This window comes from Miscanthus floridulus, chromosome 1, assembly GCF_019320115.1.
Source record: "Miscanthus floridulus cultivar M001 chromosome 1, ASM1932011v1, whole genome shotgun sequence".
NCBI lineage: Eukaryota > Viridiplantae > Streptophyta > Magnoliopsida > Poales > Poaceae > Miscanthus > Miscanthus floridulus.
The window spans coordinates 166,135,473-166,161,040 of record NC_089580.1 but is presented as its reverse complement, the minus strand read 5'-3'; the positions used below and the strand labels follow the sequence as shown (position 1 = coordinate 166,161,040).

The 25,568-nt window shown below is 51.8% G+C and overlaps 2 protein-coding genes and 1 pseudogene across 3 annotated transcripts; all 3 read left to right on the top strand.

Annotated features, from left to right (window-relative positions):
• Positions 1-2,393: 2,393 nt before the first annotated feature.
• LOC136546898 (uncharacterized) lies at positions 2,394-19,864 on the top strand. 2 transcript variants are annotated; one of them, XM_066538860.1, is made up of 2 exons: positions 2,394-3,307; positions 19,262-19,864. In XM_066538860.1, the coding sequence occupies exon 1, from the start codon at positions 2,520-2,522 to the stop codon at positions 3,294-3,296; it is 777 nt and encodes a 258-aa protein (XP_066394957.1). In that variant the 5' UTR covers positions 2,394-2,519; the 3' UTR covers positions 3,297-3,307; positions 19,262-19,864. The 2 variants fall into 2 exon arrangements, with proteins under 2 accessions (XP_066394957.1, XP_066394949.1); XM_066538852.1 differs by having other exon boundaries at positions 2,394-3,316; positions 19,262-19,860.
• LOC136466730 (uncharacterized) lies at positions 4,590-5,432 on the top strand. The gene is made up of 2 exons (XM_066465241.1): positions 4,590-5,296; positions 5,396-5,432. The coding sequence occupies exons 1-2, from the start codon at positions 4,590-4,592 to the stop codon at positions 5,430-5,432; spliced, it is 744 nt and encodes a 247-aa protein (XP_066321338.1).
• Positions 19,865-21,679: 1,815 nt separating the features above from the next.
• LOC136546889 (phosphoinositide phospholipase C 4-like) lies at positions 21,680-25,554 on the top strand (annotated as a pseudogene).
• The last annotated feature ends 14 nt before the right edge of the window (positions 25,555-25,568 follow it).

Below are 25,568 nucleotides of genomic sequence, written 5' to 3'. Positions count from 1 at the left end.
GAAACAAGTTTACTTCCAAGAAGGGGAGCATTGTTGGTTGCTACCAATGTCTACTTGACCATCTATTCCTGCATTATCTTTGGTTAGTTCTAATCTTTTGCAGGATAGTGTTGATATACATCGTGTGCATTCGAATCATGGAGTCTACATGCTTGCTAAAATTTTTATACCAGATGACATGTTAGAAATTTGGAAATATGGTCACGTTCTTTCTCATAATTATTTTAGTTTTCTTTGTCCTCGTAACCCTGTTCTCCTTTATGCTGTGCAGGATCAGTTTTAAGCATAATCGACGTCGAGGACGACTTTTCGTCAATAAAGGGAGGATGATGAGGACATGACACTCATGCATATGATCATGTTTGGTGCATGGTATGGAGGGGTAGGAGGCCAGCAAGGGTGTCCAAGTCAAGAAGGAGGCCCGAGGCTAATTTGGTTCAAGTCCCCGAGGTGGAGGCCCAAAGCAACTCAAGTTCGAGCCCGTCTTAGAGTCTAGGAGTAGCACGTACTAAAAAGACGCCCAGATCGCACATGGTGTCCATTTTGGGAGTTCTTTATATGGATGAAAAGATAATTTCATTGAGCTTCCAATGGAACTGGTCCCACCTTAAAATTCAATGGGAGTCAATAGGAATCATCAAAACAAGTGGACGTCCAACAGAATGATTTCGAGTCTGCCTCGGCCTTCAGGACCAGTCTGCCTTAAACTGGTCACCCAGAACGCATCCAGACTCCGTTTTTAACAATCCATATATGGTTGGAAAGCTAATTTGATAAGGAACCAATCCAAATGGTCTCATGTCAAAAGCCCTTCAGAATCAACAGGAATCGTCGAAACAAGTCAGCGTCCAGAATCTGCCAGGGTGCTACGACACTGTCTTTTGGTCCGTTGGACCGTGTATCGTGTTTGGGCCCATTAGGGGGTGCGTCTAGGGTAGGCGACGACCCTAAGACCTTTATAATCATACGTCGCCACCGTCATTAGGGTTTGGGTTTTGCTTAGATTATTCTATCAAGAACAGTTTCGCCGTTCATCGGTTTGTGAGACCCCAACTTCGTGAGATTAATCATTTATCTGTAATTTGGTTGTGTTCTTTCTTGTTCTTGCTTGTGTTCTTCATTGTGCAGGTAGGGATTAGCCTTCTTGGCGAGGTCAACCTGGTCCGTGACTTGGTTGATAACCAGAGGAGCTGTGGTGCTAAGATTGCAGGGTTCGATCTTTCGATCTGAAGGCGGATCGATGTGTCATTCTCCGCCACAACGATAGTTACCATCACCTAACAGAAGATCAGGATCCCTGTTTCCATTAGTTTCCCCTTCCCATGGGTGGCTGTCGATGCTAACATTGAAGATTGCGCCTCCATGGAAGGGAGAGAAGGGAGGTTGCTCGACGGTGGTTTCGGCGATAGTCTCCATAGAGCCCTGGGGCTCGAAGTTCGAATTCTCCTTGAAGATGGTTTGGAGGGATGCTTCAGAGCATCGACCGACGTGTAGCATGTTGACAGCCGGTGGGAGCTGGTCGACGATCTGATCGGCGAGAGGATGGACATCTCCAACTTGGTCGGCGAGTTTGCCCTATAGGGCATCTTGATAAGTGGCGATGACATTGGTGAGCCCAAAGGGTAGGGCCATAACCCCTAGAGTTTTCTGAGCAGCCTCTGATAGATCTGGATCGAAGGGTGGTTGGTGCTGAACCAGAGTGGTCAGAGCCAATTCTACGATGGAGAGGCAATCGGTGAGTTTCGGACCAACCTGATCGATGGATGCGATTAGATCGTCGTTATTGATTTGCCTCCTCTAGTAGCGGGGGAGCGGGCGATAAATTATTGGCAAAGACGACCTAGGAGGCAGTTCCAATATCGGATCTATAGTCGCAGGTGTTGGGGTGATCGGCGCAGCATTGATCTGCACTGGCTCGATGAGCTCTCCAACTCCGTCAGCGTTGATGATCCACGAGATCGATCCGATCATAAAGATCTAGCCGGGCTATAGGAGGGACGAAGAGCCTACAAAATGTACCATCTTGTTCAATATGGAAACAACACGTAGACACCTACCTGACACGCCAGTTGTCGATAGAATATTGTCGGCAGTCCTCTGAGGGGTATCCTACGAAGGTAGATTGATCGACATAGATGTGTGTAATCGAGAACAAGAAGGCAACAGAGACACATGAGTTAGACTGGTTCAGACCATCAGTATAACGTAATGTCCTACTCCCGTGGTTTGTTGGATTGCATTGACTATATAGCGGAGAGAGTACAGCGCATTTAACCCCTTTGCTTAACAATGAGGAAATGCCGGGGAAAAAAAGAATAAGGAGAAAAACAAACACCCTATTCACTTGTGCCCGATAATATTTTTTTCTAGCAACAAATCATCACCCGCAGCACTGTCCCTCGCTGCCTCGGAGACTCGCAGTTGGGCGCTCGGGTCGTATACTCCTCGATCCCCCGCAACTACCTAGATCTCGAACCCTCGCCGTCGCCGCCGCCGCTTCTTTCCCGATCGCCGCGGCCATGGCGAAGGAGTTCCCCGTGCCGCCGGTGGTCTTCACGCCGTCCACCCCGACGCACCGCCGCCACCCTGCCCCGGGCGTGGGGGCCTCCCCTCCGCCCGCGTTCGCGCCGCCCCGCCCCTCGACTTCATCCGCCGCCAACCCGCTCCCCTTCATGTCGTTCGATGTATCAGCTGCCGCGGCCTCTTCCTCCTCCGCGCCACCCCTCTTCGCGGGGCCTATCGGTGTCGGCGGTTCCGGCGCATCCTTCGAGGACGAGCCGCCGCTCCTCGAGGAGCTCGGTATCAACACGCGCCAGATCTGGCGGAAGACGATCTCCATCCTCCACCCGCTCCGCTCCGCCGACCCCTCCCTACACGCCGACGCCGATCTATCGGGCCCGTTCCTCTTCCTCCTCTCCTTTGGACTCTTCCAGCTCCTCGCGGGGAAGTTCCACTTCGGGATCGTGCTCGGCTGGGTCACCGTGGCGTCCCTCTTCCTCTACTTCGTCTTCTCCATGCTCTCGGGTGGCCGCCGCGGGGACCTCGATCTGTACAGATGCGTTAGCCTCGTCGGCTACTGCATGCTGCCCATGGTCATCTTCTCCGCTGTCTCCCTCTTCCTGCCGCGTGGCGGCGGGCTCATATTTGGAGTAGGGATGGCGTTCGTGATATGGTCAACTAGGGTCTGCACCAGGCTGCTAGCAGAGCTTGCATCCAGCGGAGACGAGCACAGGGGCCTCATCGCTTATGCGTGCTGGCTCGTCTACATGCTCTTCTCGTTGCTCGTCATCTTCTGATACCGTTTATGGTATGGAAGGTATGCTTGGACAACTATACTAGACCATGCAAATATTTAATTTGATTGTTGTTGTTATATGCACCAGTGGTTACTGTACAACAATAGTTTACTGTGTAAACCTCTAAGGTAATCATTTTAACTCTGATGTAGGTGTTATACATAATTTTTGTGATTTGTGGAGAAATGAAATATACATGTGAACATATTTGATTGTATTCCAATTAACTAATATTTAGCCACTACAATCTTGATTTAACAAGATATGAGTTTGTTGAGGTTATTGTTCTGTTCTTTTCCTTTGAAACCTCATAGAACACGGAGTTGGATGGATGTTTGCTGTGTTCATCTCATCTGAATTTAACTTGACTACCACATGATATTGGTCTGGTTTCTGCGATGATTGTAACTGAAAGGTGGTTATGCGCTACCCCAGTTAATGTAGCTGTTATGACCGGCATTCCCTATAGACGCAGGCCCAACAGTGGCTAGGGAGGCTGCCGGTCAGAGGGGGCTAAAAGCCCATAGTTATTCTATTTTATAGTATTTTAGAGATAATTTCCTATTATTTATTAGAGAGAGGCTTATATATATTGTAAACACCCTTTGGGATTAATCAAGCAGAAACAATTATTGTTTCCGGCTTCCTCAGGGAGCCGGGAGAAACCCTAGCCGCCTTCTTTCTTCTTCCTTCCGTGAACAGTACCGCGACACTGTAGCGACGGTACTGTAGCGCCGCCATCCTCTGCCTTCTCGCGCCTGCGCAGCCACGGCGCCTCCGCGTTGTCTTCCTCGCTCGCTCAAGCCTCGACTTTCCCCCTCCCACTCATATAACCTGAGATCAGTTCCCGGTAGGACTAGGGTTCCTATCACCTTGGTATCAGAGATTTCCAGGACGATGTCCACAGCTCCGCAATCCTCCGGCGTCCTGCCGACGCCGGTGTCGTCCGTTCCGCTGCCGTCCGCGTCCTCCGAACTCTCGGAGACCTCTGGCACCGCTCTCACCCTCGAGGGTTTAGCCGGTGTGATGGAACAATTTGCCCGCAACATGGATCAGATCGCCCGTACGGTGGATGCCCTCAGCCTCAACGTCTCCACCCTGCAGCAATCTGTGGCGGGCCTCCTTCCGCCGCCCCCTCCACCACCCACGTCGCAGCCGCCCCCGCCACCGCCTGCGCCGATGACGTCCCTTCCCACGAGTTTCTCCCTCGGCATGCCGCAGGGCAGCCAGGGGGTTCCCCTGCGTCAGCTGCAGTGGCCAGCCTTGCCGTCGCCCATCCCGTAGTGGGCACTGATGGGCACGACGCCGCCAGTCTACACGTCGGCTACCACCGTGACGCCGTCAGCCGTGTCCACCACCGTCGTGCCTTCGGCCACGGCGTCCGGGACGTTCTACGGGGGCACCGACGGGTCCCTGCTCTACGGCGGCGCTCCTGCCTCGTCTGCCGCTGGGGGCAGCGGCCACCCCGACGCCCACGCTCCGCCGCGGTTCTACAAACTGGAGTTCGCCACCTACGATGGGGGCGTCGATCCGCTCAACTGGCTCAACCAGTGTGAGCAATTTTTCCGCGGCCAGCGTACTCTCGCCTCGGATCGCACGTGGCTGGCGTCGTACCATCTCCGTGGGGCGGCACAGACCTGGTACTACGCCCTCGAACAGGATGAAGGCATGCCGGCCTGGGAGCGGTTTCGCGAGCTGTGCCGACTCTGTTTCGGTCCTCCAACGCAGGGCACCCGCTTGGCGGAGCTTGCCCGGCTGCCCTTCACTTCTACGGTGGCGGACTACTCCGAACGCTACAACGCCATCCTTTGTCATGAACCCGAGCTCAACGCCCGCCAGAAGGCCCAGTTGTATGTGGGGGGCCTTCCCGAGCACATCAAGTGCGATGTGGAGATGCACCACCCGCAAGACCTGCAAACGGCGATGTACTACGCGCGGGCTTTCGAGCGTCGCACGTGTTGGCTGCCAGAGGGCAGCTTGGCCAACAGGCCGCTTGGATTGTATTGCAAAAATGACTTAGATACAAGAAGATGCTAACCACTGCATATATAAGCAAGTGGTGTACCTACTCCTTAGCATATTCTAACTGCATAAAGCAGATGCTATGATTCCTACTTGGTTGCCAAGGCACCATGATCAACTTGGTTGCCAAGGAACCTGAAACCTTACATGACAGTGAATAGTAAATAGCTATAGTAGGTAAATGAAAAACATCAACACTAGGCTAACTACTGACAATTCTCCCCTTTAGCCTTGTGGTCCTTGGAAGTGATCTGCTTGAGCCCAATTCTTCCCCTCATCTCTTCAAATTTTGATCTTCCAAGAGACTTGGTTAGAATGTCAGCCAGCTGATCAGTGGTGGATATGTGATCAGCCCTGATACTTCCATCTTCCAAGCAGTTTCTGATGAAGTGATACTTGATCCTGATGTGCTTACTGCGCTCATGAAAGACTGGATTCTTGGCTAGAGCAAGTGCAGACCTGCTATCAATTTTTAGTTCAACTACTTCCACATTCCTTCCAAGGAGGTCTGCCAACAGCCTAGATAGCCAAATTGCTTGTTTTGCAGCTGTGGTAGTGGCAATGTACTCAGCTTCACAACTAGATAGAGCCACCACCTTCTGCTTCACTGACTGCCAGCACACAAGATTGCTTCCCAGGAAGAACAAGGTGCCACTAGTGCTCTTGCTGGTGTCAATGTCTCCAGCCAAGTCACTGTCACAGTACCCAACAAATCTTGCTCTCCTTGGAGCCTTAGTGTAGTGCAGACCAAGCTCCAGAGTACCAGCCACATCTCAAGATGCGCTTGATGGCTGCTTGGTGTTCTGCAGTCGGCCTCTCCATGAATCGACTGACAAAGCCTACTGAGAAGGCTAAGTCAGGTCTTGTGTGGACCAAGTAGCGCAAGCTGCCCACCAATCTTCTGTATTGGGTAGGATCAACCTCTGCAGCTGCGCTCTGCCTGCTCAACCTTAGCCGCTCCTCCATTGGTGTATGGGCGGGGTTGCAGGCATCCATACTTCCCAGCTCAAGGATCCTCTTGGCATAATGGGTTTGCCTCAGAGTGATCCCAGCTGAATCTTGGTGTACTTCGACCCTCAGGTAGAAGGACAGGAGGCCGAGGTCGCTCATGTCGAAGACCTTCTTCATCTGAGCCTTGAAACCTTCTATGGCTTGAGCGCTGGCACCAGTGATGATCAAGTCGTCAACATAGACGCCAATCAGCAGCAGCTCCTCCCCTGTTCCTCGCCTGTACATTGCGGCTTCATGGTCGCTTTGCTTGAAACCCATCTCCTTGAGGGTGGTGTCCAGCTTGGCGTTCCAAGCTCGCGGAGCCTGCCGTAGACCATACAAGGCCTTGCGCAGACGGTACACCATCTTCTCCTTCCCGGCGATGGTGAAGCAAGGCAGCTGCTTTACGTACACCTCCTCCTTGAGGTCGCCGTTAAGGAAGGCAGATTTGACGTCCATATGGTGGACGCGCCATCCTTCTTGGGCCGCTAGCGCGAGGAGGACTCGGACGGATTCCATGCGCGCCACGGGAGCAAACGCGTCGTCGAAGTCGATCCCTTCTTGCTGGACGAAGCCCCGCGCCACCAAGCGCGCCTTGTACTTGGTCACCGCGCCCCGCTCGTCCTTCTTGAGCTTGTAGACCCACTTCAGAGTGATGGGCCGATGACCGGGAGGAAGCTCCACAAGCTCCCAAGTGCAGTTCTGCTCAACTGCCTTGATCTCCTGCTCCATGGCGGCCTGCCAGGCAGGATCGCCTTCAGCCTCCGCGAAGTTGGCCGGCTCGCTGGCGTGCGTGAGGTGAAGCTCGGCGAAGAGACGTGAAGCTGGCAGCGGTGTGGGTGCGTCCCCGATGATGTTGGGCATGGTTCGGTACCGCAGCTGCTCGCCGTCGTAGGAAGCATCAAGGCGATCGTCGTCGTCCTCGAGCGGTGACGCGAACTCAACTGGGTCCGCCTGCTCGGTCTCTGCTGCTGGTGAAGCAGAGGAGGCTTGTGGATCGTGCTCCCCTGGAGCTGGTGACGGCGCGCGCGGCGGAGCTCCGTCTGTGTCGAGTCCCCAGAACTCGATGTCGAAGTCGCTGGAGGCGGAAGCAGACGTCCCGGCGGCCGAATTGGACCAATCCCAGCCGTGCCCTTCATCAAACACCACGTCGCGGCTCACCTTAACGCGTCCCGTCGCCGGATCGAGGACCCGGTAGGCCTTGGCGCCCTCGGCGTAGCCGATGAAGACCCCAGCCTTGCCGCGGTCGTCGAGCTTGCGCAGCTGCCCGAGCTCCCTTGTGTAGGCGACGCAGCCGAATGTACGCAGGTAGCTCACCGCCGGCGCTCGTCCGTGCCAGGCTTCATAGGGGGTCTTGCCTTGCAAGCTTCTTGTCGGCGCGTGGTTGAGCAGATGCACCGCCGTCATCACTGCCTCCCCCCAGAATTTTGCCGGCATGGACCTCTGCTTCAGGAGTGCGCGCGCGGTCGCCACGACCGTCTGATTGCGCCGCTCCACAACACCGTTTTGCTGCGGTGAGTGTGGTGCAGAGTAGTGCCGCTTGACTCCTTCGGCGGCGAAGTACTGCGCCAGCTCGCCGGCGGTGAACTCTCCTCCATTGTCGGTCCGCAGTACCTTGAGCTCACGGCCGGTCTCCTTCTCTGCTTCGGCCTTCACCCGCTTCACGGCATCCGCAACAGTATCCTTGGTCGGCAGAAGCACCGCCCACATGAAGCGGGTGGCGTCGTCCACCATCAGCAAGAAGTAGCGGCGCCCTCCTGGTGTTGCCGGTGTCACCGGCCCGCACAAGTCGCTGTGGACGAGGTCCAGGGGCGCTTGCGCGCGGTACTGCGCCTGCTGCGGAAACGGCTTGCGGCGGAGCTTGGTGGTGACGTAGGTGTCGCAGACTTGCTCCGCATGCTTGATCACCGGCATCCCCCTCACCATCTCCTTCTTGCCGAGCTGGTGCAGCGCCTCGAAGCTGAGATGCCCGTAGCGCTCATGCCATCTCCATGACTCGTCCTCCTTCCTGGCGGCAAGACATACCGGCTGCGCGGCCTCCAAGTGCAGGATGTACAGCCGACTGGGCCCGCGATGTACCTTGGCGAGAAGAAGACCACGCCGGTCCCAGATGCGGAGCACTCCATGATCAATTTCCACCCTGGAGCCTCCTTCGTCGAGCTGCCCCAAACTCATAATCGAGTTCCGGAGCGTTGGGATGTAGAAGACGCCATGGAGGACGCGCTGCTCTCCGTTCTTGGCCTGAAAGACGATGGAGCCGGTCCCCTTGATTTCCACTCGAGACGAGTCGCCGAAACGCACCGTGCCGCGCGCCGTGGTGTCGAGCTCGGCGAAGAGCTCCCGGCGGCCGGTCATGTGATGCGTGGCCCCGCTGTCGAGGTACCATCCATCGAGCGCCTCCTCGTTGGCGCTGGTGTTGAGGAAGACGCGCGCGCGGCTCGTTGATGTCAAGGGAGACCGTGGCCTTGGAGCAGACGGCTTCGTTCTTCTCGTCGAGCTCGAGGAAGCCGTGGGCGAAAAACAGAGCACCATCATCGTCCTCTGCTTCTGCGACGTGCGCAGCACCGCCACGCCCTCCACCGCGCCGTCCACCTTGATCACCTCCAACGCGGTTGCCTCCTCCGCGGTGGTTGCCACCGCCGCCGCCGCGGTCACCACCACCACGACGCGGCTGGCGGCAGTCGCGCGCCCAGTGGCCACGATCACCACAGTTGAGGCAGGTGTCGTTCACCCCGCGATCGTCGCCACCGCCTCTGTCTCCTCTGTCGCGATTTCCCTTCCCGCGCTGCTTCTTGCCGCCGCGTGGATGACGTCGCGGTTCCTTGCCCGACGCAGAAGCGGCAGCCTCCTCCTTCTCCTTGGCACGCCACTGCTCCCTCGTCAGCAGCAGTCCACCGATGGCGGCCGGTTCCGCGTCCAACGCCTCCATGTCGTCCACCGTCTTCAAGCGCCCAGACACCTCCTCGATGGTGAGGTCCTGGAAGTCCAGAAGCGTCTCGATGGCGATCCGGAGCTGAGCGTACTTCGGCGGCACGGCGCACAGGAGCCTCCACCGCGCGCTCTTCATCGATGTCGTTGTCGCCGTGGAGAAGCTGCTGCTTTAGGGCCATCAAGCGAAGGGTGAAGTCCTCGATCTGCTCACCCGGACGGAAGGCAAGCTTCTCCCACTCGCTGCGGAGTTGCTGGAGCGTGGCGCGGCGCACCCGATCGACTCCGATCCGTGTGGCGGCGATGGAGTCCCAGGCCTCCTTGGCCGATCCCTTCTCGGACAGCGGCATCTGCATCTCCTGTGGCACGGCGGCGATGATCGCCTCCACCGTGCGCCTGTCCTCATGGTATGGTAGGTCTTGGTACTCGATCGCATCCCAGAGTTGCCGCGCCTGGAGCTTCAGCTTCATGATCGAGGCCCACTCATGATAGTTTGTCTTGGTGAGCATTGGCCAGGTGGAACTTGCGCCAGAGTCCTTGTACACGGTCTAGATCACCGGCGAGCGGCCCCTGGCCCGTCCGCGGCGGCGATCCTGATCCCGATCGGGCGACCGCGTCTGCCTGCGCTCGCGCTCCGGACTCCTCCGCAGAAACGGGCGGCGATCGCCCGGATCCTCCAACTCTCGACGCAGAGCCGCGGCCGCGTTCCGAGCTGCTGCTGCTGCGGCCTCCGCGGCCTGCTGCGCCTGCGAGGCTGCGGCCTCTGCCGCGGCCAGACGCTGCGCCCGCTGCTCGGCGGCGGCGGCGGCTGCTGCTGCTCTCTCTGCGGAGGTGGCCATACTTTTCCCTATCTCTCAACCGGCTCTAGATACCAATTGTTGGCTGCCAGAGGGCAGCTTGGCCAACAGGTCGCTTGGATTGTATTGCAAAAATGACTTAGATACAAGAAGATGCTAACCACTGCATATATAAGCAAGTGGTGTACCTACTCCTTAGCATATTCTAACTGCATAAAGCAGATGCTATGATTCCTACTTGGTTGCCAAGGCACCATGATCAACTTGGTTGCCAAGGAACCTGAAACCTTACATGATCGTGAATAGTAAATAGCTATAGTAGGTAAATGAAAAACATCAACACTAGGCTAACTACTGACAGCACGGTGGCGTTCCTCCCTGCCCTCCAGCAGTTGCAGTAGCGGGGGGGCTGCGGCCCACGCCCCGCGCCGACGACGCCGGCTGCCTTGGCCCCGGCCCAGCCGGCTGCCATTGCCCAGCCGGCTGCCCCTGCTGTTCCCGGCCAGCCGCGCATGATCCGTCGTCTCACTGGCCGAACAGGCGGAACGTCGTCGCCAGGGACTGTGCTTCAATTGCGACGAGCCGTTTGTGCGCGGCCACGTGTGCAAACGTCTCTTCTTCCTCGAGACGACCGACTACATCGACGACGAGTCGGGTGACGCAGCAGCTGCAGACGGCCCTACAGCCGCCCATCCGGAGGAGCTGGCGGCTGACCACGACACCTCGGGCACGGCTAACGCCCTTGTGGTGTCCCTCCACGCCGTTGCTGGTTCCAGCCACCGAACGCCATGCTGCTGTCGGTCGCCGTCAAGGGCGCGCGCTTCCTCGCCCTCCTCGACACCGGCTCGACGCACAACTTCGTCCAAGGGGCTGCGATGCGCTGCCTCGGTCTCTCTCCCACTGGTGGCGAGCATCTACGTGTCACCGTGGCCAATGGTGATCGCCTGGCGTGCGAAGGGATCGCACGTGACGTGCCCATCCGCATCGGCGACGAGGACCTCGCCATCACATGCGTCGGCCTCAGCTTGGGTGCCTTCGACTTCATCCTCGGCTTCGACTTCATCCGGACACTGGGGCCCGTGCTGTGGGATTGCGAAGCTCTCACGTTGTCGTTCTGGCGGAACGGACGCTGCGTCACGTGGCAGGGGGTGCCCGGGCCGACGGCGCCCACCCCCTAGCAGGTTGTGGCCGCGGTCGCGGCTGACCCGCGACTGCCGCTGCTGGACCGTCTCCTGCAGTACGACGACATCTTCGCCGAGCCCACGGGGCTCCCTCCGCAGCGCCCGTACGACCACCGCATCCACCTGCTTCCCGGGACTGCGCCGATGGCGGTGCGCCCCTACCGCTACCCGCAATTGCAGAAGGATGAGCTCGAGCGTCAGTGTGCTGAGATGCTGGCCCAGGTGAAAGCTCTAGTTTGGTTTTGGTGAATTGATGAAATCCTAAGTGCTAACCTAGTTTATCAAGTGCTCATGACATAGGTAGCACACTTCAAGTAGAAGAAGCTAATGAAGATCATAGCATGACAATGGTGATGGCATGGCGATGATCAAGGGCTTAAACTTGAAATGAAGAAAGAGAAAAACAAAAGGCTCAAGGCAAAGGTATAAACCATAGGAGCTATTTTGTTTTGGTGATTAAGACACTTAGAGAGTGTGATCATATTTAGATTTGATAGTCGTACTATTAAGAGGGGTGAAACTGTATAGGAATGCGGTTATCAAAGTGCCACTAGATGCTCTAACTCATTGCATATGCATTTAGGATCTAGTGGAGTGCTAACACCCTTGATAACATTTGTGAAAATATGCTAACATTCGGCGCGTTTTGAAAAATGAAATGTCTATTTTCTATTGCGCCGGATGCAAAATTCTTGGTGGTTGGCACATTTGAGCAAGGGTGAAGAAGTTAGAGTTGAAATGGAGTTGGTCGAAATGATGCTGGCGTCGGTCTACTGACCGGACGCTGGGTGACTCAGCGACCGGACGCTGAAAGGTTGCGTCCGGTCGAGCTGTCAGACGGCACAGTGGGTAGGGTTGAGCACCGGACGCTGGTCTGCGTCCGGTCGAAAAAACATGCCTCGGGGAGCTTACTGGAAACGACCGGACGCTGGGGCTTCAGCGTCCGGTCAGTTTTGACCGGAGCGTCCGGTTAGCTTCGTAGCCGTTGGAATCTGACGAACAACGTTTGTAGCTGGTGACGCGTGGCGTCCATCGGGCGACCGGACGCTGAGGGCCAGCGTCTGGTCAGTTTGACCGGAGTGTCCGGTCAGAGCGCGTTTTGCCCAGTAAAGGGGTATAACGGCTCTATTTGATGTGGGCTCTATTTATAGCCCCATGGCCGGCTCAAGGGTAGACTCTTGCACATTTTTCATTGACATAGCAACCTTGTGAGCCTAGCTAAAGGTCTCCCACTCATCTACATCATTGATTCATCATCATAGTGAGATTGGGAGTGATCCAAGTGCATTGCTTGAGTGATTGCATCTAGAGGCACTTAGTGATCGTGTTTCGCTGCGGATTTCGCTTGTTACTCTTGGTGGTTGCCGCCACCTAGACGGCTTGGAGCAGCGAGGATCGTCGAGCGGAGGTGGTGATTGTCTCCGGCTCCGATCATGGTGATTGTGAGGGGTTCTTGACCTTTCCCCGGCGGAGCGCCAAAAGGTACTCTAGTGGATTGCTCGTGGCTTGTGTGATCCTCATCTTGTGTTGGTTGTGCGGCACCCTATTGAGGGTTTGACGTGTGAAGCCAATTAGCGCGTGAACCTTCAAGTGAGTGAATCGCCACGAGGACTAGCTTGTCGGCAAGCAAGTGAACCTCGATAAAAATCATTGTGTTCATCATTGATTCCGAGGTGATTGGTCATCATTGTTATTCATCTTCGTGATTGATTGGTTCATTCATCTACACGGCGGTATAACCCTTTTGATCACTCTATTTACTTTATCGCAAACTAGTTGACAAGCTCTTTAGTGTAGCTAGTTGTGAGAGCTTGCATGTTTGGTTGGTGTAGCTCTTTAGTTAGCCTTTGAGAGCACACTAACATAGGGTAGTGTCATTGCTCTTGTGTGAATTGACACTATCTAAACTAGAATTGTGGTAGGTGGCTTGCATTTTAAGTAGGCTAGTGCATCACTCGCTTCGCCTCATAATTGTCTAACCATTTGGTTAAGTGTTGTAGAAATTTTTATTAGGCTATTCACCCCCCCTCTAGCCATTAGGACCTTTCACCAGGGCATTATTCGGCCCAACACCTCGCCGTTCTCCGCCCCGGTCCTCCTTGTTCGCAAGGCGGACAACTCCTGGAGGTTCTACATCGACTACCGCGCCCTTAACGCGAAGACCTCCAAGGACAAGTTTCCTATACCGGTGGTGGACGAGCTCCTAGACGAGTTGCATGGCGCTCGCTTCTTCACCAAGCTGGATCTGCGGTCCGGCTATCACCAGGTGCGGATGCACCCTGATGACATCAGCAAGACGGCCTTCCGTACCCATCAGGGTCACTACGAGTTCCTGGTCATGCCATTTGGGCTCTCCAACGCACCGGCAACATTCCAGGCCCTGATGAACGATGTTCTTCGCCCGTACCTTCGAAGGTTCGTGTTGGTGTTTTTCGATGACATCTTGATTTACAGCTCGTCCTGGGCGGAGCACCTACAGCACGTCGGCGTCGTCCTCAACGCTCTCCGCGCCCATCGACTCCACCTGAAGCGCTCTAAGTGCTCATTTGGGGCGACGTCGGTGGCGTACCTCGGCCACGTCATCTCCGCCGAGGGGGTCGCCATGGATGCGGAAAAGATTGCGGCGGTCGCTTCCTGGCCTACCCCGCAGTCCGCCCGTGCCTTGCGTGGCTTCCTCGGTCTCGCCGGCTACTACCGGAAGTTCATCCGGGACTTCGGCGTCGTCGCGGCGCCACTGACGCGCCTCTTGCGCCGTGACGCGTTCTCCTGGGACGACGACGCCCAGGCGGCCTTCTCGGCGCTCAAGACCGCCCTCACCACCGGGCCGGTTTTGCAGATGCCCGACTTCGACAAGGTGTTCGTGGTCGACAGCGACGCTTCGGGTGTGGGGTTTGGCGCAGTCCTTCACCAGGGCGCTGGTCCCCTCGCGTTCTTCAGCCGGCCGTTTGCGGCGCGTCATCTCAAGCTAGCTGCCTATGAGCGTGAGCTTATTGGGCTCGTGCAGGCGGTGCGGCATTGGCGGCCGTATCTTTGGGGTCGCCACTTCGTTGTGCGAACGGATCACTACAGCCTCAAGTACCTTCTGGATCAGCGCTTGTCGACCGTGCCTCAGCACCAGTGGGTCAGCAAGCTATTTGGCTTCGACTTTGCCGTGGAGTACCGGCCGGGGCGCCTGAACACAGTGGCGGACGCGCTGTCCCACCGCGACGCTGACCCGACCACGGCGCGTGACGCTTCAGCGTCCGCGGCTGCCACGTCGGGGCCTTCGTTCGCCTTCCTCGACGACGTCTGCTGCGCCACTGCTGCTGCCCCAGACGCCGTTTTATTGCAGGAACGCTTGGCAGCGGGGGAGCTGTCTGCTCCTTGGCGTGTGGACGCCGGTCTCCTGCTGCACGGCCGCCGCATCTTCATCCCCGACGCCAGCGACCTTCGCCATCAGGCCGTCCAGCTTGCCCATGGGGCCGGCCATGAGGGCATCCAGAAGACCTTGCACCGCCTTCGCTCGGATTTCTATATCCCCGGCGATGGCGCGCTTGTCCAAGACTGGGTGCGTGCCTGCGAGGTGTGCCAGCGCAACAAGACCGACGCCATGCGCCCAGCGGGGCTGCTGCAGCCCCTGGAGGTGCCGTCCCAAGTATGGGCGGACATCTCCATGGACTTTATCGAGGGCCTGCCCAAGGTCAGTGGCAAATCCGTCATCCTCACCGTCGTGGACCGCTTCTCCAAGTATGCGCATTTTATTGCGCTCGGGCATCCCTACACGGCTGCTACCGTCGCCCGCGCCTTCTTCGACGGCGTCGTCTGCCTCCACGGGTTCCCGACATCCATTGTCAGCGATTGGGACCCCGTGTTTACCGGTCACGTCTGGCGTGATCTCTTCAAAATGGCGGGCGTGACTCTTCGTATGAGCACAGCATTCCATCCTCAGACGGACGGCTAGTCGGAGGTGGTCAACAAGGTGATTGCTATGTACCTACGCTGTGTGACAGGTGATCGACCTCGCGCATGGGTGGACTGGCTGTCATGGGCGGAGTATTGCTATAATACTTCGTTCCATACGGCTCTTCGCGCGACGCCCTTCGAGGTGGTGTACGGGCGTCCCCCGCCGCCGATTCTGCCTTACCGGCCGGGGACTGCCCGTACAGAGGCGGCCGATGCTCTTCTCCGTGGCCGGGATGAGATGTTGGCCGAAGTCCGGCAGCGTCTCCTCCAAGCTCAACAGCTCGCCAAGCGCTACTACGACGCTCATCACAGAGAGGTGGAGTTCGACGTCGGTGCTTGGGTCTGGCTGCGCCTTCTTCACCGTACCGCGCAGTCCCTGGACCCTCGCGCCAAGCAGAAGCTGGGGCCACGGTGGGCTGGCCCCTTCCGCGTCCTCGAACGTATCGGGCGCGTGGCGTATCGCCTACAGCTTTTGGATGGTGCGCGTCTCCATGATGTCTTCCACGTCAGCTTGCTGAAGCAACACCGCGGCGACCCGCCTGCAGCGCCCGGTGCTCTTCCGCCAACTCAGGATGGCCGCATCCTTCCTGCTCCGGAGCATGCGTTGCGCGCCCAGCAGCGCCGCGGTGTCTGGAAGGTTTTGATTTAGTGGTGTGGCCCGCCTGTTGAGGACGCCACTTGGGAGTCGGTCGCTGAGTTCAAGATGGCCTACCCGGAGTTCCAGCTCGAGGATGAGCTGTTTGTCCAGGCGGGGAGAGATGTTATGACCGGCATTCCCTATAGGCGCAGGCCCGACAGTGGCTAGGGAGGCTGCCGGTCAGAGGGGGCTAAAAGCCCATAGTTATTCTATTTTATAGTATTTTAGAGATAATTTCCTATTATTTATTAGAGAGAGGCTTATATATATTGTAAACACCCTTTGGGATTAATCAAGCAGAAACAATTATTGTTTCCGGCTTCCTCAGGGAGCCGGGAGAAACCCTAGCCGCCTTCTTTCTTCTTCCTTCCGTGAGCAGTACCGCGACACTGTAGCGACGGTACTGTAGCGCCGCCATCCTCTGCCTTCTCGCGCCTGCGCAGCCACGGCGCCTCCGCGCCGTCTTCCTCGCTCGCTCAAGCCTCGACTTTCCCCCTCCCACTCATATAACCTGAGATCAGTTCCCGGTAGGACTAGGGTTCCTATCAGTAGCCATATCTGCTCACCTGAAGTATCTGTAATGTGTTTGTTGTTACGCACAACTCTCCATTCCTTGTAATGTTTAACGTAGTTAATTTATTTGGAAGCTATGATGCCTGGATATAGATACTGGTACACAATATGGTGATACTCTGTTACGCTATTTTCCCCCCAAAAAACACAGACACGGCGATGTGCCAATATGCATATAAAATAAAATAAAGACGCCAAATATTACATAATATAACATTATTTAGGGCATAACATTCAGGCCATCAAGCAACCAAGACCCTAGTTGCAATAGCTGGGCCGTTGGAGACAGGAAATCCTCCGCTTTAACCACCATCGGTAGATAAAATGCATTCAAACTAGTTGCCATGATCTGACAAGGGCTCTTATACGAAGCGAATGAGTGACGATAGGGTTTCAAGGTATCACATGTGTACTGGTGAGGTATCTCAGGACTGTCTGGGTTATTTTTATTATTTGGAAATTGAGTAAACTTTTTATACGTCTGGGATACGTATGCGTGGAGTGTCTCATACCGGTACGTGAGTTTTGCGAAGTATCTACGTTTCATAGTTTGGAAGTTTTGCATCTTCTTACTGATTGTAATTGATTAGTAGGTGTTTGAAAATTACTTGATGACATTGTGCATGTGAAAACAAAATGCAAAAGCGGTAGCAGTTCTGACTGATAACTGATAGTAGACCTGCAGAGTCAGGCCATATACAAGATAAGATCGGGCTCTGAATTGTAAATGTAGTCGATTATTTGGTTGCCCAGGGATTACAAGGTAGTTTTATTCTTTGCGCTGCATGATTACGGTTGAATAATTCATCTAGTTATAGATGTTTATGGCAATGAAATTAGTACTAGCAAGATGGAGGTAATGCACCGAACGTCAAATGAATCAAGTTTGTGTAGCTATTGGAAACTAGGATGTGTTGTATGCCACTGGAAGTTTTTTTTTCCTACATAAATTTGGAACACCTTGTATGCCGTTGACCACTTCTCTAGTCTTAAAGGTTGTTCAACTGCTCAGCATCAAATACATGATTGTAATTCATTCAAGACTGTTTTACAAGTGTCATTGGAACCAATGCAATAGTTAGCAATGTGATAGTGATGTTCACATGTTATAAGTGATAATTCTGTTCAATCGAATGACAAATCGCTGGTGGATACTATCTGCAAGTGTCATTTAGAACTGGAAATTGACAAGTTGTTGATAAATGAACCCAGTGATGTCCCTAAATTGAATGACAAACTGAAGACGCTTTAGAGTAAAATATTCAACTCCTTCAGCATGGAGGGCTTTAACATAATTAATAGATGCCTTTTATCTCAGTAGCTGAAGATACTTAGTGTCTTTATGCAGCTAAACAACTTGGTAGTTCTGAATTCTGATATATGATTAACTGTTTTTATCATTTCTTTCTTTTCGTATTTTACCTAAAGGAATCTGTGCGTGCTTTGTCCATTATGTATCCCAGGCCAGCTCTTACATTACTTGTTTGATATGCTAAGTAGAAATGTTCTAGGGATGAGAGAGGTCAGATGATCTCATATACTAATTCAAGCAGTTCTTTAAGCTTTGCCTATATATATAGTATTACAGTGGCTGCGTTGGCGGTAGTTGGTGGTGGTTGTCCGGTCACCACCATCTGTACTATTATGTCTGTACCCTTGGTAAAATTTGTGCCAACATGTGGCAGCAGCTCAGCACTTCTTGCACGATCCCCTCCTTATTCCCCTGTGGCCTGTCTGTGCTGGAAGTCAGGGCATTTCCTTTTCCCTCTTCTCTTCCTTATCACCCACTCATCTCTCTCCACTCTCCTCATATGATGATGCTTGTGGCTGCTATCCGTTGAGCTCGCTGGTTTGAACATTTTTTATGGTGTCCAGTTGTCCACATTGACAGTGCTATGATGTCAAACACCTTGTGTTGATTTTGATTCAGTGGCAGCTGCTGCTCAACTCAGCATGTTGAAATGGTTGCTTGCTGCTGCTGCAACTGTTGAAATGACCTCCTGGAGTGTTTAGCCTGCTGCTGGTGCTTAATCTGGCTTGGGGGTGGATGGATTTTGCCGTCAAGTTTCCTCATGTGGTGGCTGGCTGCCACCGCAACCTTGTCACTCTGCGGGAATGTAAAATTCTATCCTGTCATTTGTATAAGGCAACAAAAAGTTGAATAGGGTGGCTGGCGGTTTGCGGTCGTGCTTGTCGATACCCTCTAAACCAATGGTGGCACTCAATTATGGCACTTAGTCCAGCTGAGATCCAGTCTCTGTTTCTCCTTATGCACTCTAGGGTCAATGGTCAATGGCCTCAGCTTAGGTCACCACAGTGCTATGTACCACCATTCCTCCACACTTGATTGGGTACTACTGTCAGTGAGCCCAGATCATGGAGGTCCGGAGCTGGATTGGCCTTCCAAGAGTATAACTGAATGCTCTTATTTTTACCGGTCTTTGCTAGGTTGGGTCTTTTGTTGGTGAGCTCTGTTAGTTCAGTTGTTAGTTGGTTGTTGGCTCATGTCTGATCCCAATCAGAAACATGGAGGTGGGTAGCAACTACGTTTCACTTTCTCAAACTGTTAAAAATTGTAATTTCGTTGCCAAGGTAATGAAATTTGGTTTTACCGTGGTGGGAAAAAAAGTGAATGCTCTTCTCTTTATTGATTGCATAGTCCTCTCGTTTAATGGAAATCGTACCTTTTAGCACAATTGGCGATGTGGTGAAGTGTAAGCATATGAAAATGGTGAACACGTTGGAGCACAGTAATATTTGTTATCTGCTAGCACTTTTGTTTTGTACTTGTGTTTGCAACTTTGTGCATTATGAAAACTTTATATTGCTTTGGATTGCTTTTTCTTGCTACTGTGTACAGATTTATAAACTGTGTTTTTTTTCCTTTCTGTGCAGATTATGTTCGTAATTTGTTTAGCGGATGATGTGGACAGCGGACTGCCTTTTACCAGTCACTGGAATGTTTTTGCTGTGTTGCTGAACTACATACAATCTGGCCAGTTGGGGAAATGTTCTGTAGTGATCTCTTTGTTCCAGTGGGCATGGTTGGTGTTCGGTGTAGATCTTGGTAAAATGAAAAGGAAATCAAGGTCCAGAAACAGCAAATGTGCAGTAATTAGGTTTTTGTTGAAGTATTGGTGGAAATCTTACTTTCTAAAGGGATTGGTCGTGGTCGGTGCAAATCTTGTTTATTATGATTACTTACCACGACTTCTATTTTTTTAGATCACCGTGGTAATTTCTTTTCTTTTCACAGTTCATTTGTCAATGATGCATTTTGGCAGAGATAATTGTTCTATCTTTAGGTATCGTGGTAGTTACTGAATCATCATAAATGAAAGGAACGTTAGTTTTCTTTCATTTGTTACAAGTTGACATTCGCATTGAGATAGCAAAATATGTTAGTTTGCAATTCGTGCTATTACGCATGGCACCATTTTCTGGGTCATATGGGAAAGGGCTGGCATTATCTTAATTGCATTTCTGGTTCATATTTGAAAAGGCTGTCATTATCAAGGAAAGGATGTGTCATTATCCATTATTAAATCCACTTGTTGCTCATATTATAGCATGGTTGCAACTTTTAAGTTACCCTGGAAATCTTTGTTTGACTTGTCACATCCCGGTGCCCTTTTTTGCTTTTCCCATACGGCTTGCTTCGTCCCACGATCACTTTTTGGGAAGTTATAAACGTTTGACTAAATATATATAAGAAATTATTAAAGTTAATTTTAAAAAATATATAGAAGAAATTATTAATAGTTAGTATGCAATAAGTTATTAGATTAATCGTTGAATGTATTTTTACAACAAAGTTATTTAATATATTTAATAAAGATATAAATGTTGGCTGGCATTATCTTATTTGCAAAAGGAAAAGATCTGTCACTATTCATTAAATCGGTAAGAATACTAACGCTCATCTTCAACCTCCATCTCGCCCCCATCCACCCCACTCCTGCCTCCCGCCTAGGCCATGACAACCTCCCTACCCACCGCTTCTCTACCCTTTCTTGATCCCATTCAACCAGCCTCGTTGGCGACTCATCGTCCTCGTAGCGGGCTTCACCCAAACCTTTCCCCTTCTAAAGGCCATGGAATTCTCATGAAAATCTAAAACCCTAACCCCCAAATCATAACCGTTGTTGTCTTGTCCACCGTCCCTCGTCGCCACCCGATCCGCCTCCCCCTTCCCTAATTTCGGTGGCATCCTCCCATGCGTGTTCTCTACTAGATCATTTTGTACGGTAGCATCCATTATCTCTGGACTAGTTGTCTCGCATCCAACGGCCACGCCATCGAATCTAGACGCCAGACAAGATCTCCGCCGAGACAGATGACCGCCGAATTTCAGGTTTACGAAGAAGCCGTGGTGCTGGTCGGGGCAACTTGTCAGTTAGGCTATGCACAATGGTAAGCAGTGCCCCAAAAAAGCCTGGCCCCACCACTTATTTGGGCATCGTGCTTCACAGGCTGCAACTGGTGGGCATCGCTCGACACCACTTCAGGGACCCACCGCATACACACCATGCAAGCAAAATGAAATAAAAAATAGAATCGACAACTTCGAAGGTATTTGGTTATTTAGCTCCTAAAATTTATGTCACATCGAATATTTAGATACTAATAAGAAGTATTAAATATAGATTAATTATAAAACTAATTACATAGATGGAGGCTAATTTATGAGATAATTTTTTAAAGTCTAACTAACTTGTCATTAACACATGTTTACTGTAGCATCACGTTGTCAAATTATAAACTAATTAAGCTTAAAAGATTCGTCTCGTAAATTAGTCATAAGTTGTGCAATTAATTTCATAATTAGTCTATATTTAATTTTCTGTACATATATTCGATGTGACAGAAATGTTAAGAGAGACCGCAGAAACGACCTTCCTCTTTCCTCAGCTCCCACGGACCGTCACTCCTCTTTCCTCGTTGTACAGGAATATTATTTTATTGATTGGGCACCGGTGTAAGTACGTGCGCCGCTCCCCCATTTTACTAGCATCACTCCGAAGTTAGTTTCACCAGCTGTAAAACTAGTTGAAACTGGCTTAAAAATACTATGAAAAATATTATTCTGATTAAAAAAACAATTCGAATAAACTGGTTTTTAGGTAAGCCGAACGGAGCCGACGTAAAGAGCAAAGCCAAAAGAAGACAAAATCTTCTTTTTTCTTCTCTCGGCATCACTCAAGAGCAACACTGCAGAGGGCCTTATCACACAAGTCGGAGAAAAACGTGAACGCACACAGATGGAAGCAGCCAAGCAGGTGCGTTTAAGAAGAATCAATCAACGGGCGAGAGCAGCCGGGGTACTTAACCAACCGGCAGTTCCCTGAAAAGTTCCCTTCCCTCCTGCACGATTCGTCCACCCTCCAAATCGCCCTGAAACCTCGCGACGCGAAAAATGCCCAAACGAGACAAAGCAGCTTCCCCGCGCGCTTCCCCACCCCACACACCTCCGCCGGGGACGGACAGCGAGGCCGAGGAGGCAGACCAGGCGGGGGCGTCCGCGGCGGAGATGGGGACGTATAAGTGCTGCATCTTCTTCACGCGCAGGTTCGCGCTCGCCGACACCACCAGGCCGGAGGACGTCCGCGCGCTCTTCTCCCGCTACGCCGGCGGCTCGCCGTACATGCTTGCCGACGACCTCCGCCGCTACCTCGCCGCCTGGGGAGGTGCCGACGGCGAGGTCCCGGAGCAGATCATCGACCGTATCCTGCAGGATCGCAGCCGCACCCCGCGGTTCGGGAGGCCGGCGCTCACCGTTGACGACTTCTTACACTTCCTCTTCTCCGAGGACCTCAACCCGCCCCTCCGCTGCTCCAAGGTAAGTCCACCCGGAAGTTGCTCGATCCCCAATCCATATGCGGCTTCATTCATTGTTTCCACTGTCTATTGGTGCGATTGCTGGTTGCGGGGGCGGATTATGCAATGTGGCCAAATCAGTACCGTTTGCAGATCACATAGGGATTTGTGAGCTGCTCCTCATATAATGCCTGTGTCAGTTCAACATTTTGTGGATCACGAAATGGGACTTGTGAATGTGAACTGCTCCTCATATAACGCTGTGTCAATGGAACATGTGCAGCAAAGAGCACAATTACATAGTCCATTTATTTTGTCTTTCTTAGCGTCATAGCTTCATAGGCTTGACGTTATGGTTCAAAGTGATGTCTCTATCAACTAATTAATGCATCTCTAATGTTGCCGCATACTCCCATTGCCTTTGGTAATTTTGTGTCATGACGTGCCATGCTTAGCAAGCTCAGGGTTGAATGGTGATATATATACTGCTTTGTGCATTGGGTTTGATTGATAGATGCACTGTTTCTTCATAACAGTTCTGAATTTCGTAATTAGCTAATATGTTGGCTGTTGCTGCCGAAGGAAAAAAAAAGTTCTGTTGGCAATTATCTGCTGTGGCTAGCATGTGCATCTCCATTATTGATGTGCGATTTTAATGATAACCCTGCACTCCATGAATTGTTTGACGTTAAATACCTTTTTCCAGGTCCATCAGGACATGAACGCGCCGCTATTGCACTATTTTATATACACTGGACACAACTCGTATCTGACCGGTAATCAACTCAGCAGTGACTGCAGTGATGTTCCCATCATCAAGGCACTGCAAATAGGTGTTCGTGTAATTGAATTGGACATATGGCCAAATTCTTCTAAAGATGACATTGATGTTCTCCATGGAAGGTATATATCTGCATGCATTGATACTTTGTGCGTTCCTTTCATGAGGATTTTTTTTTGTGTGTTTTTGCACACCATCTTGTTGAAACATTATTTCTATACTGAAAGCTGAAGCTGCCATGAGATGTGTTGCCTGTGATTTCATTCACGTTTTCACTCTTGATAGGACACTGACTGCCCCAGTATCACTTATCAAATGCTTGAGATCCATCAAAGAATATGCTTTTGTTGCATCTCCCTATCCTGTTATTATAACACTAGAAGACCACCTTACACCTGATCTTCAGGCGAAAGTAGCTAAGGTAACTGCATTTCTTTGAATGATTAATATATGGCAGGTGATTCTAGTGTAGCTACTTCTGAAATTTTGTATAGATGGTCCTTCAAGTGTTTGGAGACATCCTGTATTACCCTGAATCGAAACATCTTCAAGAATTTCCTTCACCTGAAGCTCTAAAGGGGCGTGTCATGCTGTCAACGAAACTCCCAAAGGAGTATCTCGAAGCAAAGGGTGACACCACGAAGGAGAGAGAAATTGAGACCCAGTTTAAAAAGGGAGAAAGGGAAGCAGCAGCATGGGAAGTAGAAGTTCCAGATATTCAGGATGAGATGCAAGTCGCTGACAGGGTAGGGATCTTAAATTCTGCTACATTTTACCGTTTGTTTACTTAGCCTGAAAGTTCTGTTCATCAATATTTACTACATGGTGTTCTGGCAGAATGATGACGATCTATTATACCGTGAAAGAGGTGCGGATGGTGATGATGAGAAGAAAACGAAGCATGTGGCAGCAGAGTATAAACACCTCATCACTATCAAGGCAGGAAAGCCAAAGGGTCCTCTCATGGATGCCTTAAAGAACGATCCAGACAAAGTTAGGCGACTCAGTTTGAGTGAGCAAGAACTTGCAAAAGTTGCAGCACGTCATGGTCCCAACATTGTGAGGTTTGTTTTCCAAATATATTTTGATTGTTCACCAATGTTGGAGGAGATATGGCATAATTCTGTCACAACTACTTAGTTGCCCACTTTTCCTCTCATACTGAAGAGCTCTTCCTGTTTGTTCCAAACAGCTTCACACATAGAAATATGCTGAGAATATACCCAAAGGGAACCAACCCGCTTCAATTCATCCAACTACAATCCATTTCTTGGCTGGGTGCTTGGTGCTCAAATGGTGGCATTCAATATGCAGGTCTGACTGTAATCTGAACAACATATTCTGGCCTGATTGAACTCCAATAGTTCGCAACTTTCCTGTTAGGGTTTGGATCAATATTAACTTTACCACATTTGTACCGTAATCTTGTTTCTAATCAAGTTTCATTTTACCATTGTGGTCATGGCTAGGTTGTTCAGTTGGTTCATGATTAGGTATACCATGAGCTTTCTTTTAGCAAATCATTAAAAGGAAACCTGATTAATTAGTTTAGGGCTGTAACATAAGCAATGCCAGAACTAGTTGCTTAAGCATGTGTAGAAGCTGCCTAATGTCATGATTTTCCTGATATATCCATTTTTTTCTCCAGGGACATGGAAGAGCACTTTGGTTAATGCATGGTTTTTATAAAGCCAATGGCTGTTGCGGTTATGTGAACAAACCAGATTTCTTGATGCAAACTTGTCCAGATGGAAAGGTGTTCGACCCGAAGGCAGATTTGCCAGTGAAGGCAACATTGAAGGTAGATGGTGTGTTTCTTCCGCTTTTATTTTTTGCTCTCTCTATGGGTTTCAGAAATGTGTTGATTTGGTAGTGGTTTGCAGGTCAAGGTGTACATGGGGGAAGGTTGGCCAAAGGACTTCAAGCAGACACATTTCGACACATACTCACCTCCAGATTTTTATGTAAAGGTCTGTTCACTCATTGCGCCCGTGCCAGTGTTTAGAAGTCAGCGACACCTATAGATCGTCCGAAGCACAGTCATCGCCGGAGTTCCATTAGACTCGGTGATGAGGAAGACGAAAGCCGTGGAAGACAGCTGGGTGCCGGTGTGGGAGGAGTTCGCCTTCCCGCTGACCGTACCGGAGATCACGGTGCTCCGCGTGGAGGTGCACGAGCAGGACGTGAGCGAAGACGACTTCGGCGGGCAGACGGCCCTGCCTGTGGCGGAGCTGCGGCCAGGGATCCGCGCCGTGCCGCTGTTCGACCACAAGGGGCTCAAGTTCAAGAGCGTCAAGCTCCTCATGAGCTTCGAGTTCGCGTAGCGTCCTGCAGCAGAAAACGATTATGCTGCCATGTGCGTCGATCGATGTATTTTGCAATAGGAATCGGCCTTTTCTTTTTACTGTTATTATTAGGAGTTTAGGACCTATGCTGGTTTTGTACCGCTGCCGGTGCGCGAAAAATCAACGCGAGGAGATCTCGTCGAGTTCTGCCTCATCTCTTAGGACGAATCGTACGGCAAGGAGATGCAGTGACCAGTGTACCAACGGCGCAGATTGGAACTAGAATATCATGTGGATAAGAGTGACCTGGAAACGAGTG